Source organism: Centruroides vittatus, unplaced genomic scaffold (genome assembly GCF_030686945.1).
Source record: "Centruroides vittatus isolate TY-2023 unplaced genomic scaffold, ASM3068694v2 scaffold_1519, whole genome shotgun sequence".
Classification (NCBI taxonomy): Eukaryota; Metazoa; Arthropoda; class Arachnida; order Scorpiones; family Buthidae; genus Centruroides; species Centruroides vittatus.
In genome coordinates, this window is record NW_027122682.1 from 1,010,728 (window position 1) to 1,029,720 (window position 18,993).

Genomic DNA, 18,993 nt, shown 5'->3' on the forward strand with positions numbered 1-18,993 from the left:
CCATGGACAGAAACTGTTTCATAATGGAGGAATCTTTTACAACACATGATGAAAATTTTACTGCACTTGCACAAGAGAATTTGTCTGAGCATACATCACCACACAGTTTGCATTTTCTTTTGATCCGACACCATTTTGACAATTATGACTGCAGAGTGGCAACTATATACTCTCTCTAAGTGCCTCAATTCTAAGATAAACTTACACAGGTGCTCTTTCTCGTGTGCCATTGCATGAGGAAGATCAACCGTGAGATCTTTATGCATTGAATTTTAACAGTGATTAACAATATATCAGTCTCATTCTAGACACTCCCTGACTCTTTCTGCTTTGCAAACTACAATAAGGTTTGTACGTTTTGTTTAAAACACGGCTTTTTCCGTACCCATCGTGGGTTCGGCCGGACTCGGAATAGGGACAACTAGATAATAGGGATAGGGCCCAACATATCTGAGATGAAGCTGACATTAGAAGTGATGTATCACTTCTAATATCAGCATTTAAAGGATGATGCTCATAAACTCTGGAAACATGGATGCAAATACAAAATAAATGGTTTTATTGATATATTCGGTATAATTGTCTCTCAAAGAGAAATGAACTGCTGAATTATCAGGCTATAATATGGCTGTATAATTAATTAAATGCTAAATAATTTGTTTAGAAATAGTCAGCTATACTGTCATCTCATGCTAGATTTAATAATTATTATAAATTTAATTTAAAATTTTCTGAAAGAAAAGAATCGGCCTGAAGCAGGACTTGAATCCTCAACTCCGTACTGTGAAAACCTCCAGGCAATCTTCGCTTTCGGAACTTCATTTGGTTTTAACTATGAATCAAGTTTTGATGTTCTTAGATATGTTTTCTCTCATTAACAATATATAATATGTTCAATGTGCTCTGCAAAATTGCAATAAATAAAGTGCATTAACACAACATGTTTCCAGACTATGACCATCTTGTATCTCCTAAAATGCCTTCACTTGCATACAGGATTCTTTAATTTACATTAGATCAATTAATTAGAAATTATTATATTATCAATGATAATGATTTGATAATTTTTTCTATAAAATATTATGATACAGTGGCATTTAAGATAAGTGATGTTTTTAGTATACAGTCTGCATATAATTTCAAAACAGAATTCTATTAATAAAGTATTCATATCTCTAAAAAATATATAAAATTTAAATAAATAGAATAAACATACTATTTCATTAAACTTCCAAATATTTTGGATGTACAGAAGATTTGCCCACCAACGATTTTTGCAAGAATCGATTCCTTGTTGCATTCCGATATTCCACAATGGACCAGATCCCATAAGGGGTATGATAAATGGAATTGTCATAGCAACTACGAGACTTGGAGTTAATCTAATCAAAATAAAACTTATATGCATTATGTATAATTAATTATTAAGAAATTAGAACTTATATCAATTTATACTAAAATGTTATTATATAACTGAAGTATTAATAACAAAAATATCTGCTTTATTGGAGCTCATTCACACTGAATACAGGTACTCCTTGCTTTACAACCTATCTGCTTAATGACCACTCGCACTTAGGACCACAAGAATGTACACAAGAATTTCCACCGCATTCAATGCATGTAATCCGTTTTGCTGTTGGTTTTTGGAGGGACAATGAAGGGATTTGAACCACATTCATATCTAAATGTGAACACTCGCAAGATTGCAACACGTATATGCTTAGTTTTCCTTGCCAGTGACGGAATTGGTGTTACTGTTACTGAGAGACTATGTCTAAATTAATCATGAAAAAAATGTGCTGCTTTCATTATTTTGTACTTCATTCTTTGTTGCCACTTGTCTTTAGAATTCTAAAGGAGACTATGTTTTTCATACTCTTATATCAATCACATTCTGTTTATTTAACTCTTATCACCATAATTTAGAAAACTAAACAATTGGCAAAAACATGCTGCAGCCTTTATTGTCTGTCAATTAAAAGTACTAAAACAAGAATGAACAAGTTACCATGCTTGGCTTGAGTGCCGATATATAGTACATAATTCAAAAATTTATGTGGAAATAAATTCAGATTTAAGTAATTTGTGCCAAATTCTACATTCAATGCACAATGCAAATGTTTACTAATGCGGACCTGCTTTTAAAGTAACAAAACTGATTGCTTTGGTATCAAGTTGGTGTTGCAATACCATAAGCACTCCCTTGGATACACGCTCGATAATTATCATTATTTGTATGAGAATGAACTTTGTCACATTTGTCCATCCTGATATATTTCAGTTATATGCATTAGGTACTTGAAATACAGTGATACCTCGGTTTTCGTCGCTAATCCGTCCGAAAACAATCGGCAAAATCTGAAACCGACGAAAAACGAGGCAATTATTTCCATAAGAATCAATATAAATCCAATTAATTCGTTCTAGACACTCACAAATACATACCAAAAACACATTTTATAGAGAACAAGTATAGTATTTAATACTAAAAACAACAAGAAATGAATATAAAAGACTAACATGATGATCTCTGAAATAAAATTGTCATCTAACTGTTTTTTATTTATCCAAATCAATAATGACTGTTCGACATCTTCAATTATTTGTGATCTGTTTCATTGGCACATTCACGTCTTTCATTACATTAGTCTTCTTTATTGCTTTCTGTTTTGCCACAATGGAACTTATCATGGATGGCGACTTCCCGTACGTGCGGCCGATTTCGGCAATCTTAATGCCGCTTTAGTATTTTTCAATGATTTCTTTCAAGTCGATTGTGTTCTTGGCCTTCTTCTTTGAAAAGCTGCTGGCTCTAGAAACTTTCTTTGGCCCCATGATGGAGCTAAAAGAAAAGGAAAGCAATGGAATTGTTTGGCTAGACACGCAGGGTAATAACACCACACTAAGCAGGGAAATTGTTTTCGCAAAATTAGCGGAGAGGTCACGTGGGCACACCGACAAAATCCGAGGCAACCGACGAAAACCGAGAAATTTTTCGTGGGAAAAATCGATGAAAACCGAAACCAACGATAACCAAAGTCAACAAAAACAGAGGTATTACTGTATTTAAGTATTGAATTGAAATAAAATTTGGATTTGTTTCTTTAATTAAATACAGACATTATGATGCAGTATTGAAACAAAAACATACTATGTATTAAAAAAGAAAAACAGAAATAAGGTATGAATAAATTGTGTTAACTTATTTTATAGTTTCAATTAAAATATAAATTGAATCAATAAATAAATTTATAAATTTATGCCATTTTAAGTTAATAGAACAAAATTTTACCACCTTTAATTTTAAACTGATAGTATCTTATAATCTAAGGACTCTTAACTATTGTCATATTTCTTCAGTTCTATTCTTTCTTAACAAGAGATTTTATGTGATAAAAAAATTAATTAATAATTTTAATTAATGTATATCTAAAAAAGAATGTTTCTAATATTATTTAACATACTTTGTTACCGTTTTAAATTTCTGAAAGTTGAAGATAATTTCAAAATTCAGTGATCCTAATTATAAGTTTAATAAAACAATGTATACAAAGTGGTTCATTTTAATCAATCTACTGAAATAATTCAAAAAATATGCATCCTGTATAAAATTCTTTAGACAAAAATGTTAGATTTCAAAGGAACCACTTTTAAAGCCTTGATTAGAAGAGCAAATTCCCCTGCTCTGTAGATAGACAGGAAGAGCTCTGCTACATTAAAACACTTGAAGAGCATCTTGATTATCATCCTAGAATCACCACAAGGCAGTGCTATCAGTTTCATCATAGATGGTGATACAAATGGTAGAAAACGGGGCCAACTTCGGTTTCTTAAATGGGAACTGTGGCAACAGCTTTAGGCAAAAATCCAAAAATCGCCACCTGCAGGAACTCCGACCCTACGATTCGGACCTCGCTCTGTACGCAAACGTTCTCGATTCTATGTTCGACCCGTACGATTGCACCATATCTCGCGTACATAAGAAATTAAAGATTAAGTTTTTTGTATGTAGCCTGGTTTTGTATTGTAGATAATTAATTACAAAAATCATTGCTACAGGAACCTCCATTTTTTTATTGTTTATTATTATTATTCATAAAAAATACAAACTTTTATCTAAATATATTTTTTCAAAAGATTACTTATCAGAAGCTATAAGCCAGGAATGGGTTATAGCTTCTGAATTTTATTTAGTATCGCCATCACCCTACTCAATAAAATTGCATTCTAACTGGTTAGAAAATACAACTTGGCAAAGAAACACATTGGATATTTATTTCTCGAAGCGAGCTGTGGATTCTGTGCATTTTCCGTGTTAATGAAACAGTGGTGTGCTTAATTAATGTGATTTGCCTTTGCCTCTCTCAGATTTTGATCAAACAACAAAGTGAAAGAACATTATATAAATTTAAATGCACATATTTAAGATATCAATAGATATAAAAAAAATGATAAAGACCATATTTATACATTAATTATTATTAACTGAATATCATGATGGTTGTAAATTTAAACATTTAATAATAATAATAATAAACAGATATTTTAAAAGAGACTGAAGTTTAATTAATATAAATTTAAAGAGTAAATTACCAGTACATGTAAAGATAATATTGTGTTAATACTCATTTAATACAATCATTAACGAACAAAATAAAGAAATTTAATTTTATATTTCTAAATAATAGTTTTACCTCCAATATCTTCTTAATAATAATTTCATAACATTCAACTTTCCATTATTTTTCTCTAAAATTTTCCATGTCGAGTATGTCATTAAAACACCACTAAACAAATTAAAATATATTAAATATTAAATAATTATTTCATTATATTTCCAAAAAATATTTAATTATTAAAAAATATGTTATGATATACTAATAATAGCAAGGTCGAGGCCGAAGTTTTAAACGCGAAAACGTGTACGTCGGACGTTCGGCGCCGCTTTCCCGTAAGTCTAGAATGGCGTTTGTAATGTCGAGCATGATTCCACCGACTTTCCAAACGCCACTGTCAAACTTCTAGGCTTACGGGAAAGCGGCGCCGAACGTCCGACGTACATGTTTTCGCGTTTAAAACTTCGGCCTCGACCTCGCTAATATAAATAAATAATTTGTAAGTAAAATGATTCTTGTAAATTGTTTTATAGCTTAGATGTGATTATTATATACCATGTTGTTGGAGTGTGAGTTGTATCTATAGGAAAGTAAGTCTTAAAGTTTAACAAGGAGTTATAGAATATTTTTTTAATTACTGTCTGATCATTAATTTGTGACATATACTCACATTAAAAACTTATACTACGATATGCTACATAAGAAATTCAATGAAATTATTTATTTAAATATAAAAGAAGTGGACTGGCCCATTGGAAAGACAGGAATTTTCTAGTCCGCTGTTTGCTCAATAGTCATTCTTTACTGGTATTTTAATGTGGCTGTATGCCATCTTTTTTTCGTGTATAATTTTAATTTTATATTCTATATCTTTTAATCCCATTTCCCTGTCCAATTTCCTTTGTTCTATTGTTTCCAAACTTCTAAGAAATCCTGACTCAACCTTTTCTACCAGGGTGTGGGACATGAACAATAGGCTATGGCAAAGCTGGTGGGCAAAAACCCCACTTCGAGTAGACATTCTTTAACCGGACGAGGAGCGTGAAAGACGTGTACCGGCAAGGTTCGGGAGTTTCGAGATCGACAAGTGCTGGCGAGTGAGGCCTTAGAGTGGGAGATCCACGAGAAAATTAAACAGCCAGAACTGGAGGTAAGTAAATCCCTCAGAGAGTTATCGTTCTGGAGAGAAAAAGGAGAAAAGAACATACAAGTAACTTTGAAGTCGGAACGAGAATTCACACCGAAATATTCGCTGAGAAATTGGGTACCCTGTCCTATCAATCCTTCTCACTTCCTCTTCTATCTATCTACCTTCTAATCAATTTTTAAGTTAGGTTAAGAATTTGCTCGCAATCGTAGGATAAGTTGTATTGTATATTGTTAGCATCGGGTTGGAATTTGTGACGGAATTAATTACGCAAATTGCTGTTGTATTGTTAACACAGAAGGACCTGGAAAGTGTACAAAGAGTGGAAACCTGTAAATAATCTGTTCTATTGCAAAATTAAAGTTGTTTTGTTGCATATCACGCTTCAGTGTAATTCCTTTTGCATTGAACATCTTACATTAATATACATTATATTTCATTTAAGAAAAATAAATTAATAAACAAAATACAAGTATTGTTTACTATATTAAATTTTAAAAAAAGTCTTATTCTAAGGGTGAGACTATGCAGACGTGAGTGAGCGAGCAAGAATATGTGGCAAGAAGAGGTTATGACGTTTCACACTCTTTGTATCTTGATCTCCTTTATTACAACCACACAGACAAGAGTGAGAAACAGAGAGCATGAAACGTCATCACCTCTTCTCGCCACATATTTTCGCTTGCTTGCGTCCGCATAGTCACACCCTAATTTAGGCTATAAGACACTGTGGTATGTTACATATAAACAAATGTCCCGCTCACAGCAAAAACAAACTATTACTTGAAATTTTAAAATGGCTGGCCCTGGATTCAGATAAAAATCACCTTGAAATGAATGGTCCATCATTTGGCCCCATGAATGGTAAACTGACATTTGACTAGAAACAATGAAACTTTTGAAACTTCAAATTTGAAAATAACTGATCACATTTTTGGCTGTAGGCTGTCGTGATCGCTTTCTGTTTTTGACTTGCTTGTAGGAACTACGAGAGTCTTTTTCAAACCCATAATGGAGCAGGTGTGTGGGAAGGATGGGGCCCAACATATTTGGGACAGATCACCCCAAATATGTTGGGTCCCGTCCCAAGATGAAAAATTTCTGGGTTTTTAACTTTGTAGATTCAATCCCAATCTCCAGAGTAATAGGCTCTGGAGATTGCCTTAACTGTCTTGGCCATCACATGGCCAGCAATGTATATATAGGCCGTTAGTTGGTATATATTCCTATGCAAAAAATTTTTGCCAGTCCACAGCTGACTAGATATCAGTAATTACGTAAGCATTAAAAGATAAACTTTGTTATTTTAACTCATTTATATCTAATTGGAAAATAATGAATAATTTTAAAATAACTTTTAAAAATGACGTAAAACTTACCTCATAAAAAAAAACGTGTCTACGGATAAAGAAAAATTTTCAATTATAGCTAATGCCAAATTTGTTTTAAATTCTTTAAAACCTTTTAGATTTTCTGTAATATACAAAATTCATTAAATAAATAGAGTAAAATGTAATATAAATAATTAAAATATATTTCATAGAATAGAATCCCGTTTAACCAAGACCCATTTAATTGAAACTCTGCTATACAGAACCTGTTGTTTAACGAAGATTACGCGTTATCTGGAGAGAATTGTGGAAGATTATTTTGTAGTATAATACAAAATTGATCTGTGACTCTTGGCTGGATATTGTGCAGTACACAAAAAAGGACTGTCCATTAATTACATATACAGTTTAAAGGGAAGAAGTATCAAAAATTATTAGTACATTATTGTACTTGATAGAGGGGGGGAAGGGTCTGTTGATGTGTTGTCTACATGGCCTTGTTTTAGTGGTACTAGTGGCATATATACTTGTTCTTATAAAGTTTACTTATTAGTCATGTAAATAAACTATCAGTTAGAACTTGCAGAACTCTTGAAAATCATTTCTTTAATTTCAGGGTGGTCTTTGAACTATTGTACACATAATAAAAGGGGAAGGGATTTGTCAAAATTACACCATTGTACACAACAATGATGTCTAAAATAGATCAGAATAGCTTAATTATAATCATAGGTTTATATTTGTTTTAGTAAATGTAATTGTAAATAAAATTAACTGTTTTGTTGTGTAATTTAAAAGACATTAAAATAGAACCTAAAAACAGTGCATTGTACATGTTAATCCATCCTTATTTAGTTTATTTAATAATTTACAAAACATTCTGTATTATATGAGTGTTTCCAAAAGTATTCTGGATTCACATTAACTTGGATAATAGACTACTATATATAATTTTTAAAATTAGAAATGACTGTTAATATATTATTTAATAATTTGGTACAAAATATCCAAGTTGTTTTTCATACAGTTGCTATATATTTCTCGTAAGTATTCTGAACGGATGCAGTGCCGTAACTAGGGTGGTGCCAGCGGTGCCCAGACACAGGGCATAGACCCTGAGAAAGCGCAGAAATGACCTGGACTAAGTTTTGGGTCATAGTTTGAGGGCATAGTTATAGATGCTCACACCAGGCGCATAAAGGGTAGTTACGGCCTGAGAGGATGCAAATGCACAGGTTCTCCCTCCTCTCAGCAAGTTGCTTTTTGTACCAGACCATACAGAATCTTAGTAATGTTTTTTTATAAATACTAATGTTACATATAAATCCTGCATATTATTAAATATAACAGCAATAACATAAATAACTAGCAAAATTAAAATTACACTTTTATATTATATTGTAGCGCTTCACAGCTATTATATATATATATATATATATATATTTTTGTTTGTTTGTTTTATTTTATATTTTTGTTTTTCGTTTATGTCGTGTTGCGTGTATGTTTTTGTACGAGTCCTTTTCGTTTCCTTCCATGATACCACCAATCACCTGCTGGCTGGGCTTTCGTTGTGGTGATTGTGGTTGTGGGGTCATGTGGGGTGGAGTGACGTCGGCTAGCGGGAAGTTATAAAAACGCGTGTAACCCATGTATGGGGAGTTTTTTCTTTTTGTCCTTTTACTGCCTCTTGAGGACTTTTGTTGGTTGGCAACCTGAAGACGTGGCGGGCCATTAGAAGAAGAAAGTGGAGGTAAATTGACGAACGCAGGATAGGTGAATTACAGCGCTGAAAGGGAATCGACTTCCATTGAAGGAATTACACGAAATGAATAAGGGATTACCGTCTAACAACGAGGAGGACTAACTGTAGTACCACTGTTGTCAACGATTTTTGTATTACAAGAGAAAGTTTGTATATTTAGTCGTAATAATTGTTGAGAAAAATAGGACCTTGCATAGAGAAAAGGAAACTTAGGAGGGTGATAATCGGACAGTATTAAGATTGTAACGCAATCGGATTCCGGGACTGAGTCGTGTATCGATAATTAATTGTGTTTTTCATCTCCAATAAACCTTTGTTTGTTCAATTACATGCTTCCACTGACTATTCATTTCCACCTTTTTTGGGTGTTATTCCCTTTCTTTCAAACCCGCAGACCACGTGCTTGCGGAGTTCTCAATATCTAAAAATGTGTTTTTTAGATTAGATTATATCATATGCACAGCCTACATGAATTTACATTTATTTATTTATTTTATTTTTTTGTATTTATGTTATATTCGTACATTTTTGTATTTTTTAATTGTAATTTGGTAATAATGGCATTAGAATGGACATTAGTGACATTAGTTAACCAAGATATACAGTAGACCCCCCCTATAACACGGTAGATACGTTCCGTGTTATATGAATTCCATGTTGTATGAGTTACTTAGATTTTACAAATACACGAGCCGTTCACAGCCCAGCACTTGTGCAGTTTACGAGGTACGGCTGTTTGAAAGGATTTCTTCCATAAAATTAATCGAATCTAGACTAATCTGACTCAAACATTTCCAAATCATGTATAATTTTTTGGGAATAATCCATATAAACTACACTATAAACAAAAAATTGTAGGAATACTTACTAAGTGCGCAAGTGTTTTTGTCGCGGAGTGGCTCATCTAATGGCGGACGTGTTTCTCGATAAGTTATTCTTTCTGTGAAAAATTCACTGAACTTTGGAGACATCATTAATAGAAATATAATTTTTATGAGTGTTGAATAATAAATGATTTTTAGTAGGTCCGTTGCTCGTTTAAACTCAAAGGTTTGTGCAATGTCCGCTATTGGTCCAGATTCGACCAATCCTGTCGAGACACGAGTCGACCACGACAATCTGTCTCATTCTTTTACCGTGTTATACGAACACGATCGCAATTTTTCCGCCATGTTATACGAATCCATCTTATATGAAGCCGTGTTATAGGGGTGCCTACTGTATTTTTTAAGAACAGTTAACACCAGCTTGGAAAAGCTGAATGTTTACTTTCAATAAAGTGACAGAATCCTTTAATTAATAATTAAATAAACAATGCTGGAGTAAGTAAGGAAGGTGTTTTTTGTGCACATCAGTGACTGTATTCTGAATAATAACATGAAGCTATTCCAAATAGGCTTTAACTGTTCTTACAATAATATTAAAATAGAACTCAGTTAATGGCATTTAAGCCATCCTGTATATACCACACAGAAAATGGGAACACAAATGTATAGTTAAGTGAAACTTAGTCATCAATTACAACTCCTTTTTTTAACAACTTTTAACAACAAAAATTAATTAAGAAACTTATAAGATTGCAAAGTGAAAAAAAAATGAATTCTGTACAAACTTTTCACACAATATAAAAACGAATATTTAAAAATTAATTTCTAGTATACTAATATTTATATAAGATAGTGATTTTCGCTACCTCGAAAACAAATTAATTTTGTAAGTTAATCAGAATATGCATAACTTAGTTTATTGTTAGAAATTTGTTTCTTGTATCCATGTTAAACAAATTTCTATATACTGAAACACAACTAAAACCCTTCAGTGTTGTATACGATAGTCTGTGTCTCTGTGTTACGCACTACAGTGTTATCAGAAGAAGTTGTTTATTGCGTTTCTATATACCGGACGTTCAAATGGAAAGTTTGTTTGCAAGGAGTAGACTTGGTAATGCTGTAATTGTTCTACTACAAGTCACAAGAAAGATTTAAATCTTGAACATTTATTTACAATGGACTCAAGAAACTCTGTTGGAATTGCAAAATCTATAACTTGCAAGTATAACTTGCAAGTGTCCGAAAAAATACACCATATAGTTTGTGTTCAAGTTGCAGAATAAGCACCGGCACGGTTTCATAAATACTACAATAAACTTTTTTTCATTTGATCATCGTACAATAAAAGCTTGGTTTATATTATTTATAGCATATAAATAAATATGCGATATTTATGTTGGAAGTTACTGTCAAAAATGTATATAATACTTACTTAATTTCATCATATACCACATTTCTGGAAGAAAGTAACTATGACCGAGAATAATCCAACAAGCGGTGAAGAATCGCATTCCGTGGAAACAGCTTAAACTCTGGTGTAGAGGGTTCAACAATCTTTTCGTATTTGCGTAGATTGAAAACGATTTCGCAAACCTTGTCAATACAGCTCAATAAGAAAATATATTGTATACAGGAAAACAACATAAATGAGAAAAAATGTTCAAAAACAAAATGTTATAAGAATCAATAGTATTAAATACTTACTTTTGTAGGATGGTTTATCTTCACTTTTAATAAATTTTGTGTTTGTCACATCAATAATGGTTCCTGTAGTTGCTAATATGACAAATGCACTAAACAGTGCTCTGAAAAATATTTTGTCTATAAATTGAAAATGTGTTTTAAATAGGATAATTAATCAGAACTTTCAAACACACACTAATTTTCTTAAAATAAAATTAAGGATAATACATTAAACAATGTCGTTTTTTAAATTAATCACACTATAGTAAGGTGACCAACCGTCCTCCTTTAGGGAGGACGGTCCTTCTTTTGTAAGTTCTGTCCTCCCTCAAAAAGTGTCCTCCTCATGTCCTCCTTTTCGATATTTGAAGACGAATCTGTAAATCTCCATATTCGATTGATGCCGAGCCGATCCGTTGCATGTAATGTGACGTGATGTGTTTGTATTTGACGTGACGGTTCGTCAAGCAACTTTTTTACAATGAAAAAGAGGACACAAATAAATTGAAGAAAAAAATATTGTAAATAAAAGAAACATTTTATTCATTGCAACAATAATACACTATAATAATCTCTACTGCATGCGTATGTGCCGTGTTGTGTTTCGGTAAGAAGTAAACAAAGCTACTTGCATGCAGTGCACTCTCTCAAGGTCTCCTGTGCAGAGCACATGCGTTTCATAATCACGTCTTGCTGCACTGTACCGAGCCTTGACGAACCGTCGTGTCAAATACAAACACGTCACATCACATCACGTGCAACGGATCAGCTTGGCATCAATCAAATATGGAGATTTACAGATTAGTCTTCAAATATCAAAAAAGAGGACATGCAGGAGAATACTTTTCGAGGGAGGACGGTTGTTCACCTTATCTTTAGACCAAATCCTGTAATTTAATTTGGCTTAATTCTAAGCCCAAAATAATCTTGCTTTTAAAGTAATCTCATTCCAAGTGTTTAATAATATATCCTGCAATTCATCTTAAAGTACTTCAATACAATAAACTCACAAATAAATACCAAACATCTTTTTTTTAGCAGCAAAACTTTTACTAAGAAAAAGTAATTTCGGTCTAACTTATACCATATTCGGGTTCTCTATCTTTTGAATATATTACGATTTCCGATAATTAAACTTTAAATATAAAATATACTCACATTATAAAAATTTGAAATAATGTTAATTCTTTAGACGACGATGTCTGACATTCCATAACGTTTGTTGTAAAACCCAAATTATAAACCACTAAAAATAATAAATTGTTGAAGTAAAATAAATAGTTACTAACATTGAAAAATAAATAATTTAAAATAACTTGTAATTATTTATGATTTAAACATTTTCAATAATGGGAATGAATTGCGAGTAAGTGTTCATCCATAAACCACGTGTCCTGATTTAGGGGGATACACAAAAGACTACAATCATCATTTAGGAGTGGGATGGGTAAAGAAAAAAAATACACAATTATATAAAATAAATGAATTTGGAAAAATTAAACAAAATATCTGTACTGCATTTAATAATGTATTGATATTTTTACAGTCAATTAAATTACCCAATTTTCTTGAAATCTCAGTGCATGTTCATGTTCAGTGATAGTGTTATTTGCAATACTTTTGATCTTGGAAATCTGGGCTGGAATGTGCTACTCCGTGTAGTCGTAGAATAGGATCGGTTGTCTATGTTGCTTACGTGTAGCCTCGAGAAGCCGTCGGAATTTCTTATTTAATTTAAAGATAGTCTTTTCGGCAAATAGCGATGCAATACTTTGTAGTTTCCCAAATTGGTCATACAGAGAGGCCAGGTGACATGCTTTTGCAAACTGTAGGTGGACGAGATATAATTTCAGCTCCACTTCAGCCAGACATTTATGTTTATTTTTAATTAACTTCGAAAGGAGCAATTTCTCCATGTGCTGCAAGGCGCCTCAAAGGCATACGGGAAAGGCTTTTTGGTTGATGGTAATACACTTCGGGACTATGCCGTGTTTTCTGCACTTTAGTAGGAAGATCGGCTGGGCATGTAACTTATGCCACTGCTTCTTCGGGTTTAACATGGTAAAGAAGAACATCCATCGTTCAGGGTTCATCTTGAATTTGGGGTTGGATTTCACGCCAATCTTTGGTTAAGCAAGAGAAGAGCAAATTATCACACAACATAGACAACTGCAATCGATCCCGTTCTACAACTACACGGAGTAACACATTCCAGCCCGGATTTCCAAGATCATACAAAGGGGACCTAAGTATATCCCCTCACCACGTGATACCGGTGCCTTCGATGCGGTCCTAGTGGCGCTCAAGAATTGTCGAGTGGCCACCAAATTCCCAGATATGCAATACTTTTATTCTCTTTACCCAGAACATGTGCTATACAGAAAAGCATGGTGTTTCAAAATAAATACATTATTATTAAAAATACCTGCTTGTGTCATGTACTGGATGTCATCTTCCTGGCAAACGGAAGGAAAACACATTCCGATCCAGAAACTTAAATCTTCGGGTATGCGTTTGATCAAACTAAGATTAGAAAACTGTAAAAGTAACAAATGTAAAATGAGATATATAAAATTTTATATCATTACGTCTTGTAAAATAAAAAACATAAATAAAAACAATTACTTAATACAAAATGCATAAAGATTACTTAGACTTCTCTTTAATGTTATTCATAGTTCTTTTATCACTAATTAATGTCATCAATTGATTTTAATACAAATTATTTTCTTGTCTTGTTTTTTCCTCTTCTTGTCCTGATACACTTTGTTCTTTCTACTTCCTATTCTTCGTTTTCAGTTTGGCCTGAACTCATCGGTTAGATAGGTCAAAAAGGAACAAAAGCATTTCTCAAGACAGTTGTGAAGTGAATATTAAAACATAGATTAGAGAGAAATGGATCAATTGTTCTTTTGGGAATTTCAAAAAATGAAGTAACAAGCAACATGTGCTGACTGAAATAGTCTTGTTTCTTTATCTCTAAACTTCAATACCACTTGATAAGTGAATTTATCAAGGGTAACACTGACTGAAAGTGTCTTCAGTCAATGTGTTTTGATTTTATTCTCTATTGAAAAGAGCTAATCTGAAAATAGAATTGCATAGGACATGAAATAGGAAGTTTAAGAAGGATTTTTATGCTAATACAAAGTAAGTTTGTACAAAAACTTCAAGACACACTGTAAATTATCAGGCTTACTTCTACTCAAACTGAACAGTGCTAATATTTCTTTCTTCACTAATGTTTTCGAACCTCTGGTTCTTCTTCGGGTGAACAGACGACGGACGAGTTATTTGACGACAAGAATCTTTTCAAACTGCACATTAACTGTGCACATGCAGAATGACGAAGACGGCACGTGTTTACGTAGGACTTTCAGAATTCGTGTTTGAAAAGATTCTTGTCATCAAATAACTTGTCCGTTGTCTGTTCACCTAAAGAAGAACTGGAGGTTCGAAAACGTTAGTGAGGAAAAAAATATAGAGAAGAAAGAAATATTAGCACTGTTCGGTTTGAGTAGAAGTAAGTCTGAAGTAAGTTTGTTTTTATTGTTTTCAACATTGCCTCTGCAAAAGGGTTGCATGTATTGTATATTTTCTTTGTAAGTGTTTGAACTTCCATTAAATGTGCTGCAATCAGTTTGTTGCTTATGTGCAAGCTAAGCTGTTGTAAATTAAATTGAATTTAACCAAATAAAGATCATAATTTTAGTTACAGTACTTTTCATTCTTGATACTTTAGTAATTTACTGAATGTCTTGGTTCACACATTGGTTACATTTTTGGATTAAGTGCATAAACTCGCACAGATTAAAAAGAATTTTTACCATATAAATATATTAAAATATGGGAATGATATATTTTGCATTTTGCATTAAGCAATCAGTCCATTTTGTCTTGTAATTTTAGATTGATGAGGAAAAGCAACTCAACAATGAGGCCCGAAAGACCCACTTTTCTGTATACAATCAGATGTTGAGAGGTGGAGAGTGACATGTCTGGCATCGTATCCATATAAAAATCCATGGGAGTAATGGCAACTTCTTCAACTGAATTTAGTAGATTTCATTTAATGCAGAATCAGCCACTTCGTCTGAAGTTGAAGTCTTGAAAATCATCAGTACTCAAGAAAAATCTATCAGTCTGAATTCAATCCTGGGCACCCCATTGAAGGAACAAAGCTGAATCTTCTCATACTCCAATCAAGTTTATAGAATAGATGTCCACTCGACAAACTTTCTTACTCAATAAGAAAGTTTGTCGTCATATCATCTTACTCAATAAGATGATATGACGTGTTTTCAACTTTCACAATTAAATAATAATTTCTCACAATGATGCATTATTTTGAAATCAGAGTATTATTTTGCATGTAAATTATGACTTCACTGCTTATATTGAGTGAAAATAAAACATCTCACGTAAAAATAATAGAACACTACGTAAACAGAAAATACAGAGTTGTTGAAATTAAACTTCCCCAACTCAAAGGGCTCTGGAGAGTGTTCTACTGCTCAAAATGAAAGAACATCTGGACAACAGGTACTTCAGATAATGCGCTTGCCATTTATTAAATAAAAAATTGTTTGTACAAGAAGTCACCGATAAGTGGCACTGGAGCTATGCAAATCACGGTTACAATGTTGAATATGTGCTCCATTTGTGTTCAGCAGTGGAAAAGCATGTTTTCCACTGCCGAATGCAATGAGTCTACTTTAATCACGAGAACATACTGATAAACTCTGTCCTTTAGATCTGACACAGATGCACGTCTTTCACAGTAGATCTGGTCTTTCAAAAAATCCCATAGCCAGAAGTCATACTAGGTAAAATCAGATGAACAAGGAGGCCAAGCTGTTGGGAAGTAACCACTGATCACCCATTCATCTGTGAAAGTCTGCCTTAACACACATTGAATAAAGCGAGGGATGTAGGAGGGTACACCATCTTTTACGAATATGGTATCTCGAAGGCTTTGTCGAAGCTCTGGTCAAAAAGTCGTTAGCACGTTAAGATACCGTTCTCCAATAACGAAACAGGTGCAGACCCCGGTTGCATAACTCCGATGCCACCTATCGTTGACATTTTGTACAAAAACCTTTTATTTAATAAATGGCAAGTGCATCATCTGAAGTACCTGTTGTCCAAATGTACTTTCATTTCAAGCAGTAGAACACTCTAGAGGCATCTGAGTTTAGAAGTTTAATTTTGACAACTCTCTATATTCTTTAGATAATATCCAATGTTTAATTCATATTAATGTTTAAGCATTTAATAGCATCAAATTTGCATTTTTTTCTATTCAAGTTTCTTATTTAACTATTGGCAATATGATTAAACACATTGACTGCTAACTATAAGTTAGTTCGTAGGTGGTTTCTTTTAGGATGCCTTCTGCAAGTTATCTCGTGAAATGCGATCTGGCTTACGGCATCTGATACGAACGTACTCGTAGAAAATAATGAATAATGAGCATTTGGATTAAGAATTAAAAATAATCTTGGCATCACAGAACATATTTGAAAAAAATTTAAAAATTTATACAATAAAATATACAAAATCGAAAGGGCATCAGGAGAGCGATCTTAGCAATACTGTTAATAGGATGGCAGTCAATATGTTAAAACGTATTTTAAAATACTCTGCACACTATAAAGGATTTTATATTTTTCTGGTTAATGTTACCTACGGTTCCAAGATGGCGGCTCGTCTGATTCCAGCAAGGAAACAGTAGGGACGCACATTCTAACCTAACCTCACCTATTCTAATAATTTTGTTGGTAATAATTACGGTAATTTATTAGAATAGGTTAGCTTAGGTTAGAACGTGCATCCCCACTGTTTCCCTTCTTCTATTTGCTGGAATAAGAGATGAGCCGCCATCTTGGAACCATAGGTAACATTAACCATTTTTCTTAATGACAATAGTCATTATTTGACAGGATAGCAAGAATGCTGAAATTTGTAACTGTGGCACATCTGTAACAATACCCCAATCCAAACTTCCCATTGTAATTTATCAAAATAAAAAAAGTATTGAGACACTAAATATATCAGAAACTAATTAACACTAGCAGAACCAAATATAAAACAGAATAAAATTACATAATCTGATCTTTATCATCATAATGAATAGAATAAAGCTATCAATTTTACGATAAATATTCTATAAATACTTATATAAAACAATGCTTTTATCAATTATTCTATAAACTAAAATATTGCAAAAAGAATTCTTTGATATCTAATTAATGCCATTTTTAATATTTTAAATTATTTAAAAATTTGGTATGTTATTTCTAGTTGAATAAGACTTAAAAAGTGTATACTGTAGGTAGTTAATATCAAACTGTAAACATTAGAAACTAGTGATTAGACGTGATTAGAAACAAAACCGTAAACTTTTTATACCATAGAACTCTCAAACAAGTCTCTAGAAATTGCCAGGCTACAATTTTTTATCATATTTTTAATTTATTCTATTTAAAATATATGCTCTCCGCCTCAAATTTGTAGTGTATCGTCCCTGTACATCATACTTTTCCTTTAACACTACAGTTGTGCCAAAAATCTATTAACTGCTTTCGGGGGGAAGTTTTGAATTGAAATAACGTGACTTTTGGTTTGCGTTGAAAGTTCATATATAGTTAATCGCCCCGATTAACTATATATCGCTCGATTTCTGCCTTAAAGTTTCCAAATCTCTCGAATTTCATCTACTTAATTTCATTCTCGAGATTAAGGAAAGACAGTGGGAATATATAGGTCTACAATTTTTTCAAATTGCAGCCCAATAACTTTTATACTATTATAAAAAAGGGCAAAAACAAACTTAATTTTGAGGATAGAAATGAGTTCTTAAAAATATTTAAAATGCCAGTAACGAGTACAATTTTTATTAAGTCCAAAATTTGATACGAACGACCCATTCCTTGAATTCCATACTCCAAAATTTAATAGCGTCAATATTCCTTATATACACATTACCATGCCAAATTTTTTCTTACTCTTTACCCTATCCTGTAATATTATATGACCATAGACACCAAAACACACGCATATACTTCCCAGGAGTTTCTCCCTTTCTTAGCAACTGATCCACTAAAACACTTCTAAGCTCCGAAACGTTTGAGGAGGAGGATTATAATAAGACCTGAAATAGGCCTATTTAGAATATCCCATCCATGCTTACAGGGTTGAGATCAGAACAAGGTGGCCAATTCAGACAGCTGATAATCTCTACAAGATGATATTGCTCAACAATTCTGCTCTGTGGATGAATGGTTTCATCCATTAGGAAACAATCTCACAAGTAAATGGCTCGACACAGAATTCTAAGATATAGCCTAATGTCATCGCTATATTTTTGAACATTCGTGGAACTTGTTGGAAACAAAGATTTGTGCAGCCACCCAAACAGATGCCAGTTCATACCATGACACTACTGCACCAAACATATCCCTTTCTCGAGGATATCTGAGCAATGATTGTGTGTCCCTGGTTCCCTCCAGATAAATAGGATTGCTTGGAATCACTCTATAATGAAAATCTGGATTCATCTGTAAAAAGGATTGACCTCCATTGATCATGTCGATTGGCATGTACCAATTGAGTTAATCTC

The 18,993-nt window shown here is 32.9% G+C and overlaps 2 protein-coding genes across 2 annotated transcripts in view; both read right to left on the reverse strand.

Annotated features, from left to right (window-relative positions):
• The window catches only part of DCP2 (decapping protein 2), a 208,154-nt gene that overhangs the window by 186,378 nt on the left and 2,783 nt on the right, over positions 1-18,993 (reverse strand). The window lies entirely within an intron of this gene.
• LOC136987379 (nose resistant to fluoxetine protein 6-like) overlaps positions 1-18,993 on the reverse strand; it is a 54,164-nt gene that overhangs the window by 24,734 nt on the left and 10,437 nt on the right. Inside the window, exons 3-9 of the mRNA XM_067285117.1 lie at positions 13,798-13,909; positions 12,531-12,618; positions 11,394-11,494; positions 11,122-11,295; positions 7,146-7,239; positions 4,698-4,790; positions 1,217-1,382 (exon numbers count right to left, since the gene is read on the reverse strand). Coding sequence (XP_067141218.1) covers positions 1,217-1,382; positions 4,698-4,790; positions 7,146-7,239; positions 11,122-11,295; positions 11,394-11,494; positions 12,531-12,618; positions 13,798-13,909 — 828 coding nt within the window. The remainder of the gene's footprint in view (positions 1-1,216; positions 1,383-4,697; positions 4,791-7,145; positions 7,240-11,121; positions 11,296-11,393; positions 11,495-12,530; positions 12,619-13,797; positions 13,910-18,993) is intronic.